The following is a 21,921-nucleotide window of genomic DNA, read 5'->3' on the forward strand; positions in this document are numbered from 1 at the left end:
AGGGAGGGAGAGGAGAGAGGAAGGCAGAGGCCTCAGAAAGGGCAGGGCTTGGAGGCCAACATCAGGGGAGTCAAGGCTGCACAGCATAAGCGGAAGGCAGGCGGAAATGCAGACTTGGGCCACCCCAGACACCCTCAGGACATTGTGGCTTCAAGTCCCAGGAATAAGCATTTTTTTTTTTTTTTTTTTGAGACAGAGTCTCGCTCTATTGCCCGGGCTGTAGTGGCACAATCTTGACTCACTGCAAACTCCGCCTCCCAGGTTCACGCCATTCTCCTGCCTCAGCCTACTGAGTAGCTGGGACTACAGGCGCCCGCCACCACGCCCGGCTAATTTTTTGTATTTTTAGTAGAGACGAGGTTTCACCGTGTTAGCCAGGATGGTCTCGATCTCCTGACCTCATGATCCGCCCACCTCAGCCTTCTAAAGTGCTGGGATTACAGGCATGAGCTGCCGCGCCCGGCCGGAAATATGCATTTCTAACCTGCTCCTGGCCACTGGAGTCTGGACCTCAGGATTCCTGAGACCTTGGCAAAGTGGCCAACTTGTGCCTCCAATACCAGGTAAAATGAGAGCAAGGTGGCAGGGTAGCCTCTGCCCCAGCCCAGCCCACACTGCCTCCTCCCTGCCTGCTGGGGCCCCACAGGTCCCAGAGCCAGCCACCAAGACAGGCAGGACCTCAGGGCACACCACGTCTGCCACCTCATCTGTAAGCCTGCATCATAAGAAACAATTTATTGTCAGTAGTTACAAAGGTTCCCAGCACCACTCTCCGTGCCTCCCATCTGTGCTGACTCAGTGAATGCACATCACAGTCCTTCGGGGTGCTCCCACTGCACCTGTCATAAACAAAAGGGGAAACACAGAGGTGAGCCACCCCCCAGAGCACGCAGCTGGTAAATGCCCAGTGATGGCTCCGGCCAGGCATCACTGCCACCATGCCTCATTACCCCCACGTCCACCAGCTTAGGTTAGTGGTTGAAGGGAGAAAGTTCTGCAAGAAGAGTAAAAATGGGGGATTATGCAAAGACCAATAAGGGGTCCTGGGAACACAGAAATGCCAAGACTCCATGTTTACATTCCCTGGAGGGGAAGAGGAAGCCCTTCCCACCTGCAAAGCTCAGGCGTGGCAGGGCCTTCCTTGGCCATGAGAACGAGAAGTGAGTGGTCTCATCTTTGAGGGCTATGGAGACACCAACTGTCACCCAGTTTTACAAACAACAGAAGAGAAGCTCAGGAAAAGAGCAACAGAGGGTCAAATCTGCAGAGGACTCAAGTGTGCCCAGCACCGTGCTCAGCCTTCCTGCACACTGAGGTCACTTAGTCCTCTACCAGCCCTGTGGGTTTGGCGTCACCCCCTTCCCTCCAGCCATTCAGACATGAAAAGGCTCAGAAGGGCAAGCCCCGACCCTGGGGCCCCACGTGGTGTAGTATAATCTGGACCCCCACGAAGTGTGGCATTATCTTGACCCGTCGCTCTGGTGAGGCCTGGGCAGTAGGAGCACTGCCCCCCTCCCCAAGTGTCGTCTCGCTGACTGCTGTGCCCCCTCACTTGGCACAGCACCCAGTGGCAGCTCATCCTGGTCAGCTTTGCTGGATGGCAAACAATGCTCCCCTTGCCTTCCATGACATGGAGCCCGAGGGGCAGCTGTGAAGGCTCTGCCCCATGAGCCTTATCTGGGACCACAGAGGAGAGGCAGCTCCTGCAGTGGGGAAAAGGATGAGGCTGGAGAAGCCCCCTCTGCTTCCTAAAGCACCTGCTCAAACATGACACACTCACAGCCCCTGCCCCCAGGCATGGCACACCACCTGTTAGGCTTGGACTCTGTTCCTCCAGTGGGCAAGATGACATGGGCAGGCGCTCAGCACCAGGCAAGAACTTATAGGCCACGCACAGGGCAGGGGGAGCAGGACAACCAGGGGCAATAACGCAGTCATCCTCAGCATGACTTTAACGTAATAAAGGACAAATGGATGGAGGAACTATATTCCTTGCTGGAAAGGGTGAATATCTTCTCTAGATCCATCCACACCAGTTGGTAAGTAGGGAAAGAAACGATTTAACAGCAACAAAAATATCTGTGACCAAATGACATTTGTGTTGTGTGAACTAACAATTTGCTTATAATTTGCAACCACTGGCTTTATTAATCAGTAAAAACTGTGCAAAGGAAAGTTAATATAAACTCAACTTCCACCGAGAACTGGCAATACTTGACGATCATGATCTGTCATTAACTACGGCCTGTTGTGTTTATCAGCAGCTGAGGCGAGGGCCATTTCTTCCTGAGCTCAGCCGATACCTCCCAGACCTCAAGCACTGAGCCCAGGCCACATGATTAGCTCTCACCACTGGAAGGGGAGCGCCACTCCAGAGCTGAGGATGGGTGTCGTCGCTGTCTTTTCTTCCAGCAGGCTGTGTAAGTTCCCACAGCAGATTCCAAGGCGAAGAGATAAAAGCAGTTTTGGTCCCTGAATGACAGCCTGGAACAGAAGCCTCTCATCCCTTATGAACCCACAATGGACTGCGACTTGAACAAGAAATAGAGCTTTTCGGACGGGTGCGGTGGCTCACTCCTGTAATCCCAACACTTTGGGAGGCCAAGGCGGGCGGATCACGAGGTCGGGAGATTGAGACCAGCCTGGCTAACATGGTGAAACCCTGTCTCTACTAAAAATACAAAAAATTAGCCAGGTGTGGCAGGCACCTGTAATCCCAGCTACTCGGGAGGCTGAGGCAGAAGAATGGCGTGAACCCGGGAGGCAGAGCTTGCAGTGAGCCGAGATCACACCCCTGCACTCCAGCCTGGGAAACAGAGCAAGACTCCGTCTCAAAATAAATAAACAAATAAAAATAACAAAAAACACAGTCATGTATCCAAAGACGCTGGAGAAGTTATTGGACACACACTGCCAGAGGGATCTGGTTGGGAAAAATAGTGTCTGTTTTCTCACAGCCATCCCAAGAGTGTGATGACACAGGCCACTGCTGTTTGTGGAAATCAAATTCTCATATGCACATGGCACAGGGAACAAGAAGGCGTTTTTAACATCAGATGTGGAGACCTACTACCTGCATGCTCCTGAGTAAATTATTTAACTTCTGAGCCTCGGTCCCTCCAGTGGAACCTGGATAATGCCTCCCTTACAGAGTCACTAAGAATCCAGTGAGCTGTCTCTGATGTGACAATATACTAGCATTTGGTAGGTCCTCAATAAATGGCATTCTTATGATCCAGGACAGCAGAAAAAGCTGAGAGTATGTTACTACAAAGTAATTTTTTAAAGACAACAGAAGTCACAATGAAACATGCTTTAAGGTTAATGCTTTAATGTATTGACATTTTCACTTACAAATGTACAATTTGCATATGTAGGAAAAAACCAGTTCTCTAGACACAACAGAATACTAGAGACGGGAAAGCAATCACAAAAAGATCAAGTCTGGGGAGAAAGTGGAACTGCATTCCATGCCTTGTATCTACATACACTACGGAAGGAAAAAGAAATATTACAAAGGATCAAAACTTGTGGAAAAGACACTTGGGTCATCTTGCCTCAACTGCAGGACCTTCTTATGATCCAGATGGCTACCTTGAGTCCTGGATAGCCTAAAATGGGCAGTCTGGCCTTGTTCACAAATGATGATCCAAAACATTAACCACATTTCTCCTTCTTCTCTTTAATATCCAAGACCCTGAAGTTGACTCAAGGAATGAAAAGAACAATCAGATCAGCATGTGTATAATATCATTGGCCAACTTCTTCAAGGTATGGATTATTTAAAAGTACACATGGAAGTAAAATGCTTACTCAAACCTGAATAAGAAGCTTCTTCTAACTCAAGCACATCTTGACTTATATTAAGTGTAGCACTGTAAACAAAAGCCATCGTTGAGAAACTGAGGCTATCAAAACATTGGCATCTATGGGAGTTGTGGCCAAGGAAATAAAGTACCTGGGCAACCTTATCCCCAGTATGCATTGCATACCAGGACCAAGTCACTAAGGACAGTCCAGTTCCAGGCTCATCTAGGGCTGCCTAATGAGACTGGCCCCACTGGAATGGGGACAGGGGAGGGGACACACGAGTGCCCAAGCTTCAGTCTACACCTCCCCCCTTCAGCCAGAAGCAGCCAGGGGAGCACAGGGACATCTGCCTCAAGAGCATTTCGGCAGCAAAAATCAATACTCTATGGTTCCTGGACTTCCCACCCAGTAATTCCAAGTTCAAAATTACCACCAGTGCAACATGAAAAACTGTTAATAGTTTTTAAGTAAAGTGTACATACAGCTTTAATAACGATTATAATCTGAAGAAAGCCATTTTTCTTATACAGGATGGAAAATCCTCAAAGCAACATTTTAAACCATGGACACTAGAGTTGTCATACATCTATTAAGAGATGAGAGATAGACCTCCTTCCATGTGGGAACAGACACTCCCATGTCAACAAGTACCCTAGGATCAGAGAGAAAAGCAGACCCGTGGCCACCACTAGGTTTCTCTGGTGTCTGGCTTCAAATGGAGTCCTATGTAGGTTGGCCTAAGTTCGCCTCAGAGGGAGGTGGCTGAGCAGCAAAGCAAGACAGCATGTGTGTAACCAGCCAGGCAAAATAACAAGTCTGTGCTACCTGGAGTGTATTTTCGGGAAAACAGGACCATATGGAGTGTGGGGCAGGGACATTCACTGTGCTAAACTGCCTCTGTAAAACCACACTGTTGAAAGCATGCAGGACAGAAAACTGCAATAATTCAGAGCTTGAAAACAAGAAATAAAAGAAATATGAATATTTCAAATACACACTTCATATATTGAAAATAAGCATTTGAAGAAAGGCTGGAATGGGTTTTCCAAAGACTCACACATTTTGAGGTTCCAAATGCAATGTTCTAAGCTTCTCTATCACAAAGAGATCAAGAACAAAAGCAAAGCTGGGGGTCCTGGCCAGGCTGAGTGGTACCTTGAGCCAGTCCCTGTGTCCTGAGGGTCCCTGGGCCCCATATCCCATCCATAACCCAAGTCTGTTCAGCTACGGTCTGCCCTGGTGCTCAGTGAACTGCCACAGAGCCCCACTTCTGCACAGGATGGGCCTTCAGAGTGATGAGAGAGCATCTCCCGCACAGTGCAACCCCCCGAAGGCCTGAAATGGGAACGCTTTAAGGCTCTCCTTCCACTCCCTCCCTGTTCCTTTAATATTACTCCCTCAGCAAGTAGAAAAATAGGCTATAAGGAGGCTTGGGCAGACACACAAACAGCCTCTTGGAATAAAGCAAATCTGCCTCCCCACACTTTTTTGTTATTGTTCTGGCTTCTCCAGGATTTATTTATTTTTTGAGACAGTCTCACTCTGTCGCCCAGGCTGGAGTGCAGTGGCGCTATCTTGGCTCACTGCAAGCTCCGCCTCCTGGGTTCACACCATTCTCCTGCCTCAGCCTCCCGAGTAGCTGGGACCACAGGCGCCCGCCACCACGCTCAGCTAATTTTTTGTATTTTTAGTAGACACGGGGTTTCACCGTGTTAGCCAGGATGGTCTCGATCTCCTGACCTTGTGATCCGCCTGCCTTGGTCTCCCAAAGTGCTGGGATTACAGGCATGAGCCACCGCGCCCAGCTGGCTTCTCCAAGTTTTAAAGGATAAAGCCCTCAAACTCTCAGGCTCAAATCAATTCCTAATGCGGGATATGTTCTCCAAGTATGGCTACCAAAGCCATACAAGAATAAGGTGAGAATAAGAAGCTAGGGTCAGGCAGATTTCTGAAGCATCATTTTTCAAAGGCGGGCTGTGCCCATCATCCTGAGCCATCGGCCTTGCTGGGGGCCTGTGGAGCCCCAGAGGGCAGGATGGGGGCTCTCACACCATAGCCTCGGGAAGTACCTGGGAGCTTACCAACCCACAACTCCTAAAGTAACATGCAACCAGTTCTGGTCTGTGGTTTGAAAAAGTTAAACAGAAAGAAGCTGTAGCTTTTCTTGCCACAATCACTCATTAAGCATACAACACTATATTACTGGCATAACATGAAAATAAATTAACCCTTAAGCACTACACCTAACTCTAAAAAGAAAACGCCTTTCAAAACAGGTATGTTCAAATAAGGTATTCTGAGAGTTGCACAAGGACAGTCTTGGAATGAGCCAGTGCCCCCGGAGAGCCAACGTTTGAACAAAATAGCACAGTTCAAACCCTTCTCTGTGGTATTTACGTGGATTAGTACAATTATGACATCACTACTTTCAAAGGAATGATTAAAACTATTATTAAAAACATGTCACAAACAGAAATGCCCTGCAAATCATATTATTGCACACAGGGTTATCAGAAGCTATGCACATCAAGACCTTGAGGCCCCTAGAAGACCCAAAATAGAGACCCTAAGGCCATGCCCGTGGCTGCTCCTGCCAGCATGCCCAGCGCCAGGTCACTGTCGTTGTCTCGATACCGCTCTCGAATGATGACTTGGTTAACAGGCTGCTGTCCGTAAAGTCCTAAAAGAGAAGGAAAATAGCAGATCTCTGAGCAGCGGTTTGTGAAGTTTAACATCACGCAAAGTACCAGTTCTCCTTTCACAAAAGGGATCTGCTGTCTCCTGTCACACTGGCGCCCCAGCCCTCCTCCACAGCAGGTACATCATGTGGCCCACATCCCTGAAACCGCACACTGGGAGGAAACCAAGATCCTCAGCTCACTAAGGACCGAAGTCCCTAATCTGCAAAAAGCAGAACCCTAATGAAGCTTTCAGATTCCAGCCTCTGATTTCTCCAGCCCTCGACACCATGCTTATTGGGTGGCAGACAAATGGGGAACACGGGAGACACACAGTGCCCAACAAAAGCCCAAAAAGGAAATGCTCACTTAAGGCAAATTAGCCTCTTAGTATGCATGCAAACCGATTTTTAAATTAAACCTTAAATCTGCACTTTTTTTTTTTTTTTTTTTAGAAGGAATCTTGCTCTGTCCCCAGGCTGGAGTACAGTGGCATGATCTCAGCTCACTGCAACCTCCACCTCCCGGGTTCAAGCTATTCTCCCACCTCAGCTTCCTGAGTAACTGGGACTACAGGCGCCCGCCACCACGCTCGGCTAATTTTTTGTATTTTTATTAGAGACGGGGTTTCACCGTGTTAGCCAGGATGGTCTCGATCTCCTGACCTCGTGATCCACCCGTCTCGGCCTCCCAAAGTGCTGAGATTACAGGCATGAGCCACCGCGCCCGGCCCGGCCTACTCTTTTTTACTGCATGTCTTTATAGAGAAAAAATAAATATTTATGTTAGAGGTGAAAACTTCAAAAAAAACAAACCACAGACAAATTTAGTATTTAATTTGCAAGATTAAAATTTACAACTGGAAATATACTGTTTGCTCCCTTCCATGCTTCACAGCTATAATGCCTAGTAGCTAAGTAGCTTTCAAACTGCTCAGATATTAATAGGGTTAACTTTCCTCCTTGATCCTCTATTCCTTTAATGGTTCACAGGCTGGCTGGCCAGGCTTGATGGCTCACACCCGTAATACCAGCACTTTGGGAGGCTAAGGCAGGTGGATCACTTGAGGCCAGAAGTTTTAGACCAGCTTGGCCAACACAGTGAAACCCTGTCTCTTAAAAAATTACCAAAAAAAAAAATTAGCCAGGGGTAGTGGCGCATGCCTGTAATCCCACGCTGAGGCATGAAAATTGCTTGAACCTGGGAGGCGAGGGCTGCAGTGAGTTGAGATCCTGTCACTGCAATCCAGTCTGGGCAACAGAGTGCGACTCTGTCTCAAAAAGAAAAGAAAAAAAACTAGTCACTAGTGATGTGCACATGTGGATGAAGAGCAGAAGTGAAACCCGCAGTGATAACAAAGGTGAACATTTCCAGCCGCTTACAGCACTACATACATTGAAATGCTCTTACTCAACTGAGTGCACTTTTATCCCTATTTTGCAGATAGGCAAACTGAGGCACACAGCGGTTAAAGACAGTAAGGGCACACAAACCCAGGCACTCTGGCTACAATATGCATTTATACCCACTAATGCCTCAAATACAACAGAGGATGATGAATGACAAAACTCAAAAGGCACAGAGTAGTACAACGAAACCATCGTAAATCTAAGGGCTGATCTGGTACAGGTAACAGTACTGGAAGCAAGTGATTATTTTTGCAATGTTTAAATTTCAAAACTAGGGAATTATGCCGGGCGCGGTGGCTCACGCTTGTAATCCCAGCACTTTGGGAGGCCGAGGCGGGCGGATCACAAGGTCAGGAGATCGAGACCACGGTGAAACCCCGTCTCTACTAAAAATACAATAAAAAATTAGCCGGGCGTGGTGGGCGCCTGTAGTCCCAGCTACTAGGAGAGGCTGAGGCAGGAGAATGGCGTGAACCCGAGAGGCGGAGCTTGCAGTGAACCGAGATTGCGCCACTGCACTCCAGCCTGGGCGACAGAGCGAGACTCCGTCTCAAAAAAAAAAAAAAAAAAACTAGGGAATTATGGCATTTACTTTCACAGCCCTGACATTTTAAAATGCTCAGTAATGGTGACTCCAACTAGCTAAATGTAACACAATACAACTTGTGAGCTGACCTAATGAAAAGGTCCCATGGAAAATCTACATTCTGATGCCCCTGCAGGTCATGCTGAGGTCCCCTGGCTGCAGGACCAGGCCACTCTCTTGTGGCTCCTGCTGAGCTCTGCTCCTGCACTGAGCTCAGTCCTTGCCAGAGTCAGCTGTGGATGCTTCCAGGTCACACTTATTATAATTGCCTAATTTAACTAATATTACATAAATGGTCAAAATGTGAATGAGAAAAAGGCAGACACAGTTTCTATGGCAACTAAGATACTACAGGAAAAACTAAATAAAGGAAGGTTACTTTTACAAATTACCATCAAATCAGGGAATTGAGAAAACTATAAAAGATGGGAGGATGGGAGGACTATAGTCCCCAAATCTAGAAGTCTGCTCTTGGACTTACCCCTGGAAACTGCAGTGCAATGACGTGTCATGAGGATGGTCTCTACAAGACACAAATAGAAGACTCCAACCAAAGGAGCCAACTCAAAGCAAACACCTCAACCCCACATCATGAGAGAGCCAAACGAACACCCACTAGTGGGTTAAATCACAGCACGATGTTTACAATACATCTACAGTACTCTGTACTTTCTCAATTGGCTGACCAACCACTGGTCCCAATCACGCTCAACAGAAAGCCTTAACCAGCTCTGTGCATGACTAGAAGGGTTCTTGTGGACTAGCTCTAGGCAGTGAGACCCTGGCAGACAGGATGGTATGGAGGTGGCAAAGCACCCATCTGGTTGTCAACACAAGCTGCTATGTATCGACCACAAACCCACTTGACCCTTCCACAGCAAGCAGGTCTGGGGGCTGCCTGGTCACCATCCTGAGGCAGGCTGGCCATAATGCCCACTAACTCAGCCCCTTATGCGGCAAGCATTCCGAGTACTGCCTGTGAGAGTGCTAATTCTACTCTACTGACGAGAGCCAAGGGCAAGGATGGACTCATTTCCAGAAGTGCACTTCCAGAAGTGCCCTCAACAACCACGTCTGCAGTATCTGTGCTCTGTACACAGTAAGAAACAGTGGCAACTGCCCTATTCTGTGGGCTGGAAGCTGCGAAAGAGGCTCTCATGTGGCAAGGCTAGGGCTTAAAACTCACCATTCCATGGGATCCCAACAGAAAAATGTGCAAAGGAAAATGATTCATAAAAGGGGATATAAACTAAAGCAACTCGATGATTCCACTTGAGACCTACTGAAGCTATCAAAACTTTCAGAGCACAACAGACCATCTTTATGGGATCACAGATAAACCACTGCATCAGTAACTGCTAGTGGCATTATAAGTTGGTAAACCATTCTGCGATCAACTTGGCAAAATGCTATCCAGATTTAATGTGATATTAACAGATGAAATGATTAAAAATCTGGGATGTCCCTTAAACTAATCCAGAGGTAGAGAAAGGAGGCTGAGGTAGAGATAAAAGATTAGATATGCTATGGTAACTGCTGAAGCCCGTGATGGACACATTATAGTTCATTATACCATCATCCCTATTTTTTATGTTTGAAAACATTTACATTTTTAAATCATATCCAAAAATCCCTCAAAAATGTCTATGCCTTCTGACATGTTAATAGAGATGCTCCTCAACTTACAATGGGGTTACCTCCCAATAAACCCATCATAAGTTGAAAACATCATAGTCAAAATGCATTTAATACGCCTAACCTACCGAACATCATAGCTTACCATAGCCTACCTTCAACTGCTCAGAGCACTAACATTAGTCTGCAGCTGGGAAAATCAACTAACACAAAGCCTACTATAATCAAGTGTCGAAGATCTCATGTAACTGAATGAGTACTATACTGAGAGTGAAAAACAGAATGGGGGTAGGAGTACCTGAAGTACAGTTTCTACTAAATGTAGACTGTTTTCGCACCATCGTAAAGTCAAAAAATCATTAAGTCAAACCATCCTGAGTTGGCGTCTGTCTGCATACAGAGATTTAGTCTAGTTGGGAAAAAAAAAAAAAAAAAGAACTAGATTCTAGGCCAGGCACGGTGGCTCACACCTGTAATCCCCGCACTTTGGAAGGTCAAGGCAGATGGATCGATCACCTGAGGTCATGAGTTTGAGACCAGCCTGGCCAACATGGTGAAACCATCTCTACTAAAAATACAAAGTTAGGCCGGGCGCGGTGGCTCACGCTTGTAATCCCAGCACTTTGGGAGGCCGAGGCGGGCGGATCACAAGGTCAGGAGATCGAGACCACAGTGAAACCCCGTCTCTACTAAAAATACAAAAAATTAGCCGGGCGTGGTGGCGGGCGCCTGTAGTCCCAGCTACTCGGAGAGGCTGAGGCGGGAGAATGGTGTGAACCCGGGAGGCAGAGCTTGCAGTGAGCCGAGATTGCGCCACTGCACTCCAGCCTGGGCGATAGAGCGAGACTCCGTCTCAAAAAAAAAAAAAAAAAACAAAAAAAAAACAAAGTTAGCCAGGTATGGTGGCACATGCTACTTGGGAGGCTGAGGCAGGAGAATCGTTTGAACACACGAGGTGGAGGTTGCAGTGAGCCGAGATCATGACATTGCACTCCAGCCTGGGCAACAAGAGTGAAACTCCATCTCAAAAACAAAAGAAAAAAAAGAAACACATTCTAATGCATATTCAATAAGAACAAAAAGGAAAATGATTAAAGATGTTCAAAGAAGTCTCTACAATAGCAAAAAAAAAAAAAAAAAAAAAAAAAAAAAAAAAAAAAAAAAAAAAAAGAAAAAAAAAAAAGAAAAAAAAGAGAGAGGAAAAAAACAGCCAATACTGGAAGGTTTAGTAATACATCACCCAATATGATAACAGGCAATTACTAAAAATACTTATGAGTATTACATAGCACTTGGGATTCAATACATATAAAAAGACTAGAAATACAATGCACGATTGTAAGGAGAAAATATTTCATATGGAGGAAGTACAGGAGGTCCTCAAATAACACTGTTTCATTTAATGTAGTTTCATTATAACATTGATAAGAAGAAAAGAATGGATTCCCCTCTGGGGCACCACCTGTGTGGAGTGTGAAGGTTTTTTCCACATTTGCATGGTTTTCTTGGGATAGTTCAGTTCCTTCCCATCCCAGAGATGTACCCCTTAGGTGAATCGGCGTGTCTAAACTGTCCCAGTCGGAGTGAGAGGAGGTGTGGGTGAGTGTGCCCTGCAATGAGATAGCATCCTATCCATGGTGGATTCCCACCTTAAGCCCTGAGCTGCTGGGAGAGGGTCCAGCCACCCATGGCCATCAACTGAAATAACTAGGTAATTATCTTACTTGTCTTTATTAATCTTACATGTATGTATAGCTCACATTAATTTCAATGGTTAATATTAGAAGTGGTGATGTTTTTGTGACCAGAAATAAGCCACAGAAACTTAACTCTTGTTTATATCAATTAGTCTACCATAAAATTGGTTTCTTTACACGTTGTTCCACTGAAAGTAACAGTTTCCAAGAATCTACTGTTGATGTTAAGTGTTTGTTACTGTAATTCAAACAAAAGTATTTGTGCTAGGCTCACAAGACAGTGGACAAATATTTAATCTGTCATAATTACTTATTATTATTTTTTGAGACAGAGTCTCGTTCTGTCGCCCAGGCTGGAGTTCAGTGATGCGATGTCGGCTCACTGCAAGCTCTGCCTCCTGGGTTCATGCCATTCTCCTGCCTCGGCCTCCCAAGTAGCTGGGACTACAGGTGCCCGCCACCATGCCCAGCTAATTTTTTTGTATTTTTAGTAGAGATGGGATTTCACTGTGTTAGCCAGGATGGTCTCGATCTCCTGACCTCGTGATCCACCCGCCTCAGCCTCCCAAAGTGCTGGGATTACAGGCGTGAGCCACTATGCCCGGCCTACTTATTATCATTTTAATGGTTTTCAACTTGACATGAAATAAAGTCAAGCAAAGCAGGATCCTCCAAAGTCCGTGCTAGTTGAGTGAATGTGCCTCAGATTCCCAGAACAGAGGAGTATAAGATTTCTCTATTTCTACTCCAGAACCCATTTTAAGTGCTAAATGCATCGAAAGCCAAAGCAACCACCAACAACTACAAGGACACCATCTAAGATTGTAACCCGGAGGCCTCCTTGACTTCTCTGGGCACCACTATTAGTGTCCCACCTTTCTGGTACCAGCTCATCTCCCACTGCCTCTGCGCTGAGACACCATGCTAGTTTTGCTCACAGCCCGGGACTACTCCTCCTCCTGCAAACCCCCACATTCCTGTCTCTCCTGAGCTCAGCCTCTGGCTCCAGCCCACCCACCTGTGCATCCTGCACTATGGTGCTGTGCCCACTGCGCCTGCCCAGCCTCACTTCACAGAGGCCGTCGGCCACAGCTCTGCCCTCCCCACCCTCACTGCAGCCCCAGCAGTGGCCAGCATTGTCCCACACCTCCACCCTGCCGACCCCCTTGCCCAGGAGACCTGGACATGATACCCCTACACCAGTTACACATGCCTGCCAGGTGTTTCATGTGAGGTGAAGAATAGAAAGAACAGACTCCAAGCCCAGAATAAACACAAGCCCTTCCAGGCCTCTACTCCACTGTGAAATGGAACATCACCTCAGTAGTGACAACCTTCCAAGGACGTCACCAGAAGGAGAACAGCTGAAAGGTCACCTCTCATCCCTTAAAATAAGCCTCTTACTTTGGTTGCTTCTTAATGTAAGTGAATCCCAATAAGTACAAAATTCTGAGAACTAATCCGGACACAAAAGCCAAGTTCTAAAAATCAAGCCTACTCTAGCTTTGCAGAGCAGTATGAAACTACAAAAGGCTTTCTTAAAGCATAGTAAGAGTGATTTGTAGTCTACAACCAGAAAATATAGCTCACTTAACCTTAAACTGAAAAATAAAAATGTTTACAGGTCTCTCTGGTCTACTCAGCAAATGGATAGAAATGAGGAATGAAAGGCCGGTGTGAGTTACCTGCATATGGGTACTGGTAGGGCACGGCATACGCCTGCCCATTCGCAGCGTAGACAACTTGAGTTCCTGGTGGGTACGCACCACCGTATGGCCCATAGCTGTAAGCCTGCTGAAAAGAAACAGGCCCATTAGAAATACAATTGTGAAACCTTTGGTAATGTATTAAAATTGTGGTCTCCAGGTTGCAATCAATAAAATACAAGTCAATTAAAATAACAAAACAAAACATGAAACAGTGTGGTTAGGCCTGCCGTTTTAAAATTACTAAAAAACAAACAAAAGCTACAATTGGAGCCCACTTTCAGGCTACAGAATGAAGAAGGCAGAAAAAAACAACAAAAGAAGAGAACTGGACTTGCACGAGATTTGGATTTTAATTCAGCTGTGCTGTTAACCTGACCTTCAGTAAGTCACCTGGGCCTTCCTTTGCCCATCTGTAAAATGATAAGGTTGGACCAGGTGATAATGAGATTCACCAAAACCACTATTCTGCAGGCAAAGCCAGCCTAGAAGCAGAACCCTCTCTGACCCAAGTTCAGCAATTCCAGGCACAATATGGAAGATGAGGGTGCCCTGAGGTGTGGTACCTGGGCAGCTGACTGATGGTTTTCTGGCTGCACACACCTATGAAAAGACATGGCGAGAAACATGCAGCAGATCCACCTCCACTGGCAGTGAATAACCACTAGGCGCTGAGAAATACTGAAATCAAAGACTGGCCTTCCTTGCATACTCACAGGTGAGAGATCAGACACACTTGCACAATTAATGTCGTTCCGTGACAAGTGCTCTGATAAGGGAGAACAGAGGTGTAGCCAGGCAAATGTGTGTGTAGATGTAAGAAGAGGAAAGGCTCTTTCTTATTGCTTCCCCCATAGCCTCCACTGATACCACCATACAGGGTGGGCTCAGTGGAGATCTAGTGAGAACCTAAATTCACAACACCCTCTGCAGTGACAAGAAACCTGGCCCATGGGTGTCAACTGAGGCTCAAGGTAAGCCCGGACTTCCACCTCTACCTGGCAGCAATAAAGCAGCTCCCCAGAAGGAGGTCTGCTAAAACATGAGATTTAAATAAGATTCAGAGTCTTACAGTAATTAAAATGTCCAGCTTTTGATCAAAAGCCATTCATCATACCAAGAACCAGGAAGACCTCAACTAAATGAGAAAAGACAACAACAAAACACACTAACACAAAGATGACAAAGATTTTTAAAGCAGCTATCATAAAAACCTTTCAACAAGCAATTATGAACACACTTGAAATAAATAAAAAATATAAAATATCTACCATAAAACAGAAAAATCTCAGTAAAAAGTATATAAAGACATACATTTAATTTTTTATATATCAAGATATAAAGAATAACCAAATAAAAACTTCAGAACTAATAAATACAATAACCAATTTAAATAGTTCAATGAATGGGCCCAACAATATAATGGAGATGACAAAGGAAAGAATCCATAAACATGAATATAAAGGGTAGAAATTACCCAATCAGAACACAACAGAGGAACAATAGATTGAAGTAAAACAAACAAAAAAAAATGAGCATTTCTGGGACACATGAGACTAACAGGGATGTTATCAGAGTGCCAGAAGGAGAGTAGAAGGAGGCTGAGGTTGGAAAAGCACTCAAGAATAATGATTTAAAAGTTCCCAAATTTAGCAAAAGCCCAAGCCTATATATTCAAGAAGCTGAATGAATACCAAACAGGATAATCCCAAAGAAATCTACACAAATACACACTATAGTCAAACTTTTGAAAACCAAAGTCCACAGAGCAAGCAGAAGGAAGGAAATAAGGCCGGGCGCGGTGGCTCACGCTTGTAATCCCAGCACTTTGGGAGGCCGAGGCGGGCGGATCACGAGGTCAGGAGATCGAGACCCCGGTGAAACCCCGTCTCTACTAAAAATACAAAAAATTAGCCGGGCGTGGTGGCGGGCGCCTGTAGTCCCAGCTACTCAGAGAGGCTGAGGCAGGAGAATGGCGTGAACCCGGGAGGCGGAGCTTGCAGTGAGCCGAGATTGCGCCACTGCACTCCAGCCTGGGCGACAGAGCGAGACTCCGTCTCAAAAAAAAAAAAAAGGAAGGAAATAAAAGAGTAGAATCAATGAAATTGAGAGACAGAAAAAGTGAATAAAACGAAAAGCTATTTATTTGAAACTATTCATAAAATTAATAAAACCTTTAGTAAACTGTCAAAAAGAGCAAAGACAAATTACCAGTATCAGGAATGAATGAACTGGAGGATTTTTACTATAGACTCTGCAGACATCACAAGGATAATAAGAAAACACTATAAAGAACTCAACACACGTAAGTCAGACAACTTATAAGAAAAGGAACAATTCCACAAAAACTACAAACTGTCAAAACCTACTCCATACAAACTAGAGAATTTGAGTAGACCAGTCACTAATAAGAAAGCTGTATCTGCGGCGGACCCGGAAGAAAGCTCATGTGAGGATACAGGGAGGAGGAGGCCATGTGCAAGCGCAGGAGGGCCTCAGGTGAACCAATGCTGCCCAGCACCTTGATCTTGGGCTTTCAGGCTCCAGAACTGTGACAAATAGATATGTGTTGGTTAAGCCAAAAAAAGGAAAAAGAGACCAGGCGCAGTGGCTCACACCTGTAATCCCAGCAGTCTGGGAGGCTGAGGCGGGCGGATCATGAGGTCAGGAGATCGAGACCATCCTGGCTAACATGGTGAAACCCTGTCTCTACTAAAAATACAAAAAAATTAGCTGAGCGTGGTGGCGGGCACCTGTAGTCCCAGCTACTCGGGAGGCTGAGGCAGGAGAATGGCATGAACACGGGAGGCGGAGCTTGCAGTGAGCCGAGATCGCGCCACTGCACTCCAGCCTGGGTGACAGAGCGAGACTCCGTCTCAAAAAAAAAGAAAAAAGAAAAAAGAAGGCCGGGCGCGGTGCCTCACGCTTGTAATCCCAGCACTTTGGAAAGCCGAGGCGCGCGGCTCACGAGGTCAGGAGATCGAGACCACGGTGAAACCCTGTCTCTATTAAAAATACAAAAAAATTAGCCGGGCGTGGTGGCGGGCGCCTGTAGTCCCAGCTACTCAGAGAGGCTGAGGCAGGAGAATGGCATGAACCCGGGAGGCGGAGCTTGCAGTGAGCCGAGATTGCGCCACTGCACTCCAGCCTGGGTGACAGAGCGAGACTCCGTCTCAAAAAAAAAAAAAAACACTGAATACATCTCCCCTAAAATCAGGAACAAGGCAAGGATGTCTTCTCTCACTACTGCTATTCAACATAATATTTGAAGGTCTAACCAAGGCAACAAAGCAAGGTAAGGAAACAGAAGGCATAAAGGTTATAAAGAAAACAGATTCCTATTTGTAGATGACATGATTGCCTATGTAGTATATCCCAAAGAATCTACAGAAAACGGAACTAGAGCTTAGAAAGTTTACAGGCGCCAACCAGGCACCGTGGTTCATGCGTGTAATCCCAGCACTTTGGAAGGCCAAGGCAGGTGGATCACCTGTGGTCAGGAGTTCGAGACTAGCCTGGCCATCATGGTGAAACCCTATCTCTACTAAAAATACAAAAAATTAGTGTGGTGGCACGTGCCTGTAATCCCGGCTACTCGGGAGGCTGAGGCAGGAGAATCACTTGAACCTAGGAGGCAGAGGGTGCAGTCAGCCAAGATCGCGCCACTGCACTCCAGCCTGGGCAATAAGAGAGAAACTCTGTCTCAAAAAAAAAGAAAGTTTACAGACTGCAAGATCAACCTACAAAAATCAATTCTATTTCTCTATACTGGCAATAAACAAAGGAAACTAAAACTAAAAATGTAATACCATAAGCAATCACTAAAAAAATGAAACACTTGTAAATCTAACAAAACATGTATGGGATTTTTATACTGAAAACCTCAAAATGCTGATGAAAAAAATCAAAGAGGATCTAAATACACATGCAGTCCATGTTTATAACTGGAGATTCAACATTCAATACAGATGTCATTACTCTCCAAATAAATATGACACAGGTTTAAGGCAATTCCTGCAAAGGCTTGCAAGATTTCATTGTAGATATAAACAAACTTATTCTAATGTATATGGAAAGCTAATGGAACCAGAATAGCTAAAACATTTCCAGAAAGGAACAAAGAGGGTGTTGATCAGTCTACCCAGTTCCAAGACTTTTTATATAGCTACAATAATTAAGACTGTGTGGGATCAAAGGAAGGTAACAACACAGAACAATGGAGCAGACCACAGACCTCAGAAAGAGATACACTCAACAGAGCCCTGAAAGAGACATCTACCTTATAAAAAATTAATTCAAAATTAATATGGACTAATTATAAAACCTAACACTATAAAACTTTCAGAAAATAATGTAGGAGAAAATCTTAGGAAACTTGGGCTAGGTTTGTCACGTTAAGTTTTAACCTGACAGCAAAAGCACAACCTAGAAAAGGAAAAGCCAATAAATCAGCTCACACCTGTAATCCTAGCTCTTTGGGAGGCTGAGGCAGGCGAATCATCTGAGGTCGGGAGTTCAAGACAAGCCTGATCAACATGGAGAAACCCCATCTCTACTAAAAATACAAAATTAGCCAGGCATGGTGGCGCGTGCCTGTAATCCCAGCTAGTCGGGGGGCTGAAGTAGGAGAACGGCTTGAACCCGGGAGGTGGAGGTTGCGGTGAGCCGAGATCATGCCACTGCACTCCAGTATAGGCAACAAAAGCGAAACTCCATCTCAAAAGGGCCGGGCGCAGTGGCTGACACCTGTAATCCCAGCACTTTGGGAGGCCAAGGTGGGCAGATCATGAGGTCGGGAGATCGAGACCATCCTGGCTAACACGGTGAAACCCCGTCTCTACTAAAAATACAAAAAATTAGCTGGGTGTGGTGGCGGGTGCCTGTAGTCCCAGCTACTCGGGAGGCTGAGGCAGGAGAATGGCGTGAACCCGGGAGGCGGGGTTTGTAGTGAGCCGAGATCACGCCACTGCACTCCAGCCTGGGCGATAGAGCGAGACTCCGTCTCGAAAAAAAAGAAAAGAAAACCGGGCAAAAGACATGAAGAGACATTTCACTGAAGAAAATATAAAGATGGCAAATAAACACATGAACAGATGGTCAGTATCACTAGCTATTAGGGAAATGCAAAAATCACACCACAATGAGATATCACTACAGACATCAGAAGAGCTAAAATAAAAAAGTGACAACAGCAACTGCTGGTAAGGATGCAGAGAAACTGAATTATTCACATATTGCTGATGAGAAAGTAAAAAGTCACTGGAAAGTAGTTTTTCAGTTCTGTTAAGAACTAAACATAGATTTACCATACATATGACCCAGCAATTGCACGTTTGGGCACTTATCTCAGAGAAAGGTAACTTCATGCCTGCACCACAACCTGCACACAAGTGTTCACATTAGGTTTGCTGCTAACAGCCAAAAGCTGGAAGCAACCAAAATGTCCCTCAATACAAAATGTGGTACATCCATCCCGTGGAATAACACTCAGCAATAAGGCCGGTCACGGTGGCTCACGCCTGTAATCTCAGCACTTTGGGAGGCCGAGGTGGGCGGATCATGAGGTCAGGAGATCGAGACCACAGTGAAACCCCATCTCTACTAAAAATACAAAAAACTTGGCTGGGTGTGGTGGCGGGCACCTGTAGTCCCAGCTACTCAGGAGGCTGAGGCAGGAGAATGGCGTGAACCCAGGAGGCGGAGCTTGCAGTGAGCCAAGATTGCGCCACTGCACTCCAGCCCGGGCAACAGAGCAAGACTCCTTCTCAAAAAAACAAACAAAAAAAAACACTCAGCAATAAAAAGGATTATTGACAAAGCAACTTGGACAGATCTTAAGGGCAAATGCTGAGTGAAAAACAAACTCACAAGAGCACGTGCTATATGATTTCATTTACACGACATTGTTGAAATGATAAAACTATAGAGCTGGAGAACAGTTCAGTGATTGACAGGGTTTAGGGAAGCAGAGGGATGGCGTGACTATAAAAGGGTGTCACAGCAGGAAGATTTTGTGAAGAATTCTTCATCTTGATTGAGGTGGCAGCTAACACAATCTACACGTATGAGAAAATCACACAGGATTAGTCTTAAATACCATACCAATTCCAAATTCCTGGGTTTAATTTGATCTAATATTAACAACTGGGGAAAACACATAAAAAGCACATGAGACTCTCAATGCTATCTTTGCAACTTCTTGTGAATCTATAATTATTTCAAAATTCAATTTTTTTAAAAGCCGCATGTTCCACACAACAGACTTACATACGTACCACTAGCTCAGTCAGCACCCCAACGAGAGGACATCCCAAGGTATTTGACACGATTTTTTTAAGGGTTATTTTCCCTAAAATATAGCATTTTTTTCTGACTATAAGGAGAATTCAAGTAATTCATTCCATATAAACTACAGATCATCAAAATCTCATTACCCAAAGCAACTATCATTAACATGATGCATTTTTACATCTATCTTAAAAACGTGTTACACATTAATACAGCACATTACAGTGTGCTGAACTACATAAAATAGTTGCTTTATTTCATGAAAACCAAAGTTGATAAGAAATCATCTGTTTTAAGAAGAAAAGGTTTAGAGTACATTTCTAATTTCATTTAAAAAACAAAACAAAGCAGGACAGCAGCAGAGACCCCAAGCTTCCCTCACCTGGAGGCTCAGGGTTCTCCCTACCTCAGGGGCCGGTGCAGCATAGGCCGTGTATGGTGGAGGCGAGGAAACCACGGATGTCTCATCAGTCATGACTGCAGAGCCCACATACGCCTGCGGGAGACAGGAGAGGGTGAGGGCAGGACAGCTTCCCAGCAGCTGTGTGCTCGATGCTGTGCATTGTCCCTTTTATTTAGCAAATTAAAAATTTTTTAAAACAAAAAGATACATAGCTCTCTGCAAAATAGGAAAAATACCCCTGGTCCAGTGGGGGCCCCCAGCCCTATTCTGGTGTCCTCTAAATGCAGGAGCAAAGTGGTCCTCACTCAGCCCCTAACAGGATTACAGCTCTCACAGCCAGGAAGGCACTCAGAGGCCCCACTGTTACCCAATGCCTTTTAAAAGATGTTACATCAGGCCAGGCACAATGGCCACACCTGTAATCCCAACACTTTGGGGAGGCTGGGTGAGAGGATCCCTAGAGCCCAAGAGTTCCAAGGCCAGCCTAGGCAACAGAGGGAGAGCCCATCTGTACAAAAAACAAGAAATTAACTGGGCATGGTGCTTATGGCCCCAGCTACTCAGAAGGCTAAGTCTCAAGGATCGCTCGAGCCCAGGAGCTCGAGATTGCAGTGAGCCAAGATCAAGTCACTGCACTCCAGCCCAGGCAACAAGGCGAGACTCTAAAATAAAGATGTTACAACACTCTCAACAGTCCTTTATTCACAAATAAAAACTCTACAGTCCAAAATGTATCAAGAGATATGTCCTATACATAGTCTGTTTTTTACCTTAAAAAACAAAATTTTTCATTAAATTACTCCTCAGTATAATTTAAAGAAAAACATGTTAGCTCTTTAAAAAAAAAAAAGTGGCCAGGTGCAATGGCTCATGTCTGTAATCACAGCATTTTGGGAGGCCAAGGCGGGCAGATCACTAGGTCAAGAGTTGAGACCAGCCTGACCAACATGGTGAAATCCTATCTCTACTAAAAATACAAAAATTAGCTGGGCGTGGTGGCACGTGCCTGTAATCCCAGCTATTCAGGAGACTGAGGCAGGAGAACTGCTTGAACCCAGGAGGCAGAGGTTGCAGTGAGCCGAGATCGCTCCACTGCACTCCGGCCTGGGCGACAGAGCGAGACTGTCTCAAAAAAAAAAAAAAAAAAAAACCCCACACAAAGAATCATTTGGGGAGCTTGCCCTTAACCATATGGATTGTTAATACTAATTTTACCCCCCAAAAAAAGGATTTTCATGAAGAAAAGGTAACTGCAGCTGTAGAGTAAGCTTAGAATGAAGTTGTTATGTGCTAACAAAAGAAGAGAACACTGACGCTATTAAGATATTAAGCCTTTTACTTTCTCCCACATGCACACATTCTTCTGTAAGCTTGATCCACCTTCTTTTCTTACAGAAATAAAGGAGGGAAAAATCCCATCTAAAGAATGAAAACTCTGACCAGAGTAACACTCCCTTGATCACTGACAGATAAAGACAGCATTACGAGGCTCTACAAATGAGGTTCACTGTCTCAGTGACCTCCTAAGGCCAGAAACAGGACGAGAGACAAGCACAAGTCACAAAAATGTTTGTTTCACAAGGCTGAGCTCCCATGCGTGAAAATGATCCTGCAGTTCTTTCTAAGCCTTTACCGCAAACCACAGCAGAATTCAAAGTGTTGCAGAACTTTGAGAAATACAAGCATTTCTAGAAAGCAACACTGGAACA

At 45.3% G+C, this 21,921-nt stretch overlaps 1 protein-coding gene across 13 annotated transcripts in view; it reads right to left on the reverse strand.

Moving 5' to 3' along the window:
• Positions 1-3,311: 3,311 nt before the first annotated feature.
• The window catches only part of PLEKHB2 (pleckstrin homology domain containing B2), a 46,022-nt gene continuing 27,412 nt past the window's right edge, over positions 3,312-21,921 (reverse strand). For 2 of the 13 annotated variants that reach the window (XM_055261013.2, XM_063632118.1), the window contains exons 6-8: positions 20,216-20,305; positions 13,501-13,609; positions 3,312-6,490 (exon numbers count right to left, since the gene is read on the reverse strand). In XM_055261013.2, the coding sequence (XP_055116988.1) occupies positions 6,354-6,490; positions 13,501-13,609; positions 20,216-20,305 (336 nt within the window). In that variant the 3' untranslated portion in view covers positions 3,312-6,353. Of the gene's footprint in view, positions 6,491-8,964; positions 9,007-13,500; positions 13,610-20,191; positions 20,306-21,921 lie in introns of all 13 variants that reach the window. The other 11 variants (XM_055261014.2, XM_063632119.1, XM_055261009.2 and 8 more) reach the window with 10 other exon arrangements.

The sequence above is a fragment of the Symphalangus syndactylus genome, chromosome 22 (assembly GCF_028878055.3).
Source record: "Symphalangus syndactylus isolate Jambi chromosome 22, NHGRI_mSymSyn1-v2.1_pri, whole genome shotgun sequence".
NCBI lineage: Eukaryota > Metazoa > Chordata > Mammalia > Primates > Hylobatidae > Symphalangus > Symphalangus syndactylus.